Raw genomic sequence first — 3,258 nt, forward strand, 5'->3', positions numbered from 1 at the left:
ATGCCGCTTTATCTCTTCCTCGCTGGAGCTGGCACCGGAAAATCGCGAAATGCTAATGAATTCCACAAGTCACTGGCTGTGTGTTTACCTGAAGAAGAATCGGAGCTGAGATCAAGGATAGAAAACGCTTGGGTATTCCACGTAAGCTTTGAAAACGGCACTAGTTATGATCCAGTTGAAGAAAAATTTGCCTATCGTGCTATCGGTACACGTATGCTCTTGCAACTTCTTCCGGACAAGTTGTTAGCCGAAATTCTTACAGCATATGAAGCACCGGCTCCTGAAGAGGTAATTCGATTAGTTGCTACACACACGAGAATGAATTGGAGACAAGTCACTGTTATCCTGGCTGTTGACGCGCTGCACGCAATAATGTCAAACTATGATGAGGGGCTCGAAGAAGATTCCACTTTCTATAGGACTATGTCCAAAATTGCCGATCTTGGTGTCAATGGTATGTTTGCAATCCCATGCTGTACTGCTACAATACTTGGACCAATCAATAGTTTTTTAAGAACTTCACACCGACACCGTGTATACCTACCTGTCGCTACACTGACTCCACCTATTATTCGCCAAGGAGATACTATACACCAAGTATTTCAAATGAACGACCATATTATTAAAATTCTTGTCGATGATTGTGGTGGTCATGGAAGAGCGCTTGAAGCACTTGAATGCGCATTAGAGGGTGTCGACATATCCGCAATTAACATCGATGATTTGATGTATAGAGTAGTTAATATGATCAGAAATTATTACCAAGAAGCTCTTCAAATATCAGTTAGAAACATCAATGCCGTTGTTCGAGCTATATTAACTCGTCACCGTTTGCAGGCAGACGAATGCGTACCTGGTACAAATAAACTTCCAGAGGAATTAGCTCAACCAGGATTAATTCGTTATGAGGTGGAAGCCGGTGCTGACGATGGGTATCTCACTGCACCATACATATGGATTTGGGTATTGGCACGAATCAAACCCTCGAGCGCGGATCTAGTGCTACGAGACTGGAATTTTTGCACCTATGGAGAACTCAGGTCGAGAAGGGAACCAAGTTGTCCACCTGGCGCTCAATTTTGGCAGCATTTTGAACACTTCATAGCATCTTTTCGCTCACTTAAGTCACGAGTATTCAATGAAGGACAACTAGTAGATTTTTCTAAAGTTCATGTGGGAGCACGCATTAATGGCGATATACAATTTGTAAATCACCGTTTGAGTTTAGTGCGGGCTAGCGGCTGGGAGAATACAAGTTCGGCCAACCATCCACCCGGTCAGTGGGAAGTTCCTTGTGAATGCTCCATAAAAATTGATGTTAGGGGTTGCAAGCATATTATTCTTAATGGAACATCAGCTCCATACGGCGATTCGTTTTTGGGGTTAGACACCGAAGCTGAATGTCAAGGATTGAATGAGGTTCATCAGTATAAAAGATATAATAGGGCAACGCTAAGAACAACCGATTATTTGAGCGAACGAGCTAAAGCTGCGTCAGAAAGAGATTTTTTCCTGCTATATACCACTGCCCAAATTGAAGATCTTGAACTACCAGAACGCTCCGGAATTGTGGATGCAACCAATTGGCTTGATTATTTTGGGCCGTTTGCTGGTAGAGCACATTATTTTGCAGTCGTAGGTCCATTAGATATAAATACTGCAAACCATCGGGACCTTCTTGGAATAAGGGGGATTGGGCCAGCGTACGCAGAGCAAATTATCTCGAAGCGGCCGTTTGCAAACATAGCTGATGCAATGGAGAGAACCAAAATTCCAGAAAAAGTGTTAAAAAAATTCAAGTTTACTACATTAAATACTGAGACTTGATTGAAGTTTTGAAATTTATATATAGTTATAAAATATAATACAATAACACGAATCTACAGTAATTATTACACTGATCGTCGAATTTTTAAAAGATATATTAATAGTTGCATATACTTCTGATACTCTGATTCTCCAATAATTGGAGAATAATTTCGAATAATTTAATTATTCGAAAAGTGCCACCGGGGATACATGGCTTACTCCATCAGGATCGCATAGTGACAACTTCTCTGGTCTCGAAGGCTATGGATTCGAAGAGAAGCATCTATCAAGATACTAGTTGTAAGAGCAGTTGCAGTGCTGGATTCATAATATGAAAGTGGCTTATTACATTCATGAACATGTGTTTACGCTAAACGAATAAATTCACTCTTTTGCCGAATGGCTAAAACCGCACCCACTCCCGGTTTTATATTATTAAAGAATGAAAAACAATGTGCCCATATAAAGAGATCAATTGTTTGATAAAACCAATCAAAGGGTGGCTTGATATTTTAAATCACGTCTACTTGGTATATAAACATTTCTTTTGACTCTCGATAAGGTGGTAATGAATATTAGCATCATCTTACAATAAATTCATGGATCCTTCGAGTAATAACGCTACGCTCAGCTCTTTCTGCGCTTCTGTCAATTTCCTAACACAATGTCGTACTAAGAATATAGCACCGTTTCTGGTGAAGGAGGAGATCATCAAAGCATGTAGCTTGTCGGGATTGTGTGTCTACATTGGGTTCTGGATGGTATTACTTTCTCTCCTCTACATTTACAAAGCGATGCGGAACAAGACTCGGAAAAACACACTTACAAGATTAATCAAGGTATTTACGAGCGTGCTTGTGGGAGTATGCTATTTCGCAAATCAATTTCAAGACTTTCTTTACTGTAATTTCATGAGCGATTACCCGTATTCTTCCAGCACCATTCTTGTCATTGCAGATTGCACTTTCTATTCCGCGCTAAATAGTCTTATCATCATCGATTCCTTGAAGTTGTACAATACACTCATGATGCAATCATCTTTTATTTCCTATTGGAGCAAATTCCAGTACTTTGTCCAAGACTAAATTAGATAACATTTTGGTACCCTATGAAATCGTGAAAGAGGTATATGTAATTATGGGGCAATTCATTGTGATCTATTTCGCATATGCAATTGTAGAACCTTACATCATGGAATATATCAAGAGAACTCCATCGGCAACCATTAATATTCCGTCTGCAATAATGCACACTTCTGACGAGGAGGATGTGTAGAAAGCAAATGTAGACGTCCCCTTTCCGCCTTCCGCTAAAGTATTGGAATACTTAACGGAACAATGCGTGTAAAGTTGCCCTCGCTGATCCTTTTAACTTATTCAGGGAAATTTAAAAGAGAGAAAGCATTGTATCAAGTGAAGTTGTTGTATTATTCGTTTAGAATAACTCTTA

The 3,258-nt window shown here is 39.7% G+C and overlaps 1 protein-coding gene across 1 annotated transcript; it reads left to right on the plus strand.

Annotated features, from left to right (window-relative positions):
- VTP21DRAFT_9090 (uncharacterized protein) lies at positions 1–1,827 on the plus strand (the record flags this gene model as incomplete). The annotated part of the gene is made up of 1 exon (XM_069400010.1): positions 1–1,827. One exon carries the CDS (start codon positions 1–3, stop codon positions 1,825–1,827), a length of 1,827 nt encoding a protein of 608 aa, XP_069245527.1.
- Positions 1,828–3,258: the final 1,431 nt, after the last annotated feature.

The sequence above is a fragment of the Calcarisporiella thermophila genome (assembly GCF_041956535.1).
Source record: "Calcarisporiella thermophila strain CBS 279.70 unplaced genomic scaffold VTP21scaffold_49, whole genome shotgun sequence".
NCBI lineage: Eukaryota > Fungi > Calcarisporiellomycota > Calcarisporiellomycetes > Calcarisporiellales > Calcarisporiellaceae > Calcarisporiella > Calcarisporiella thermophila.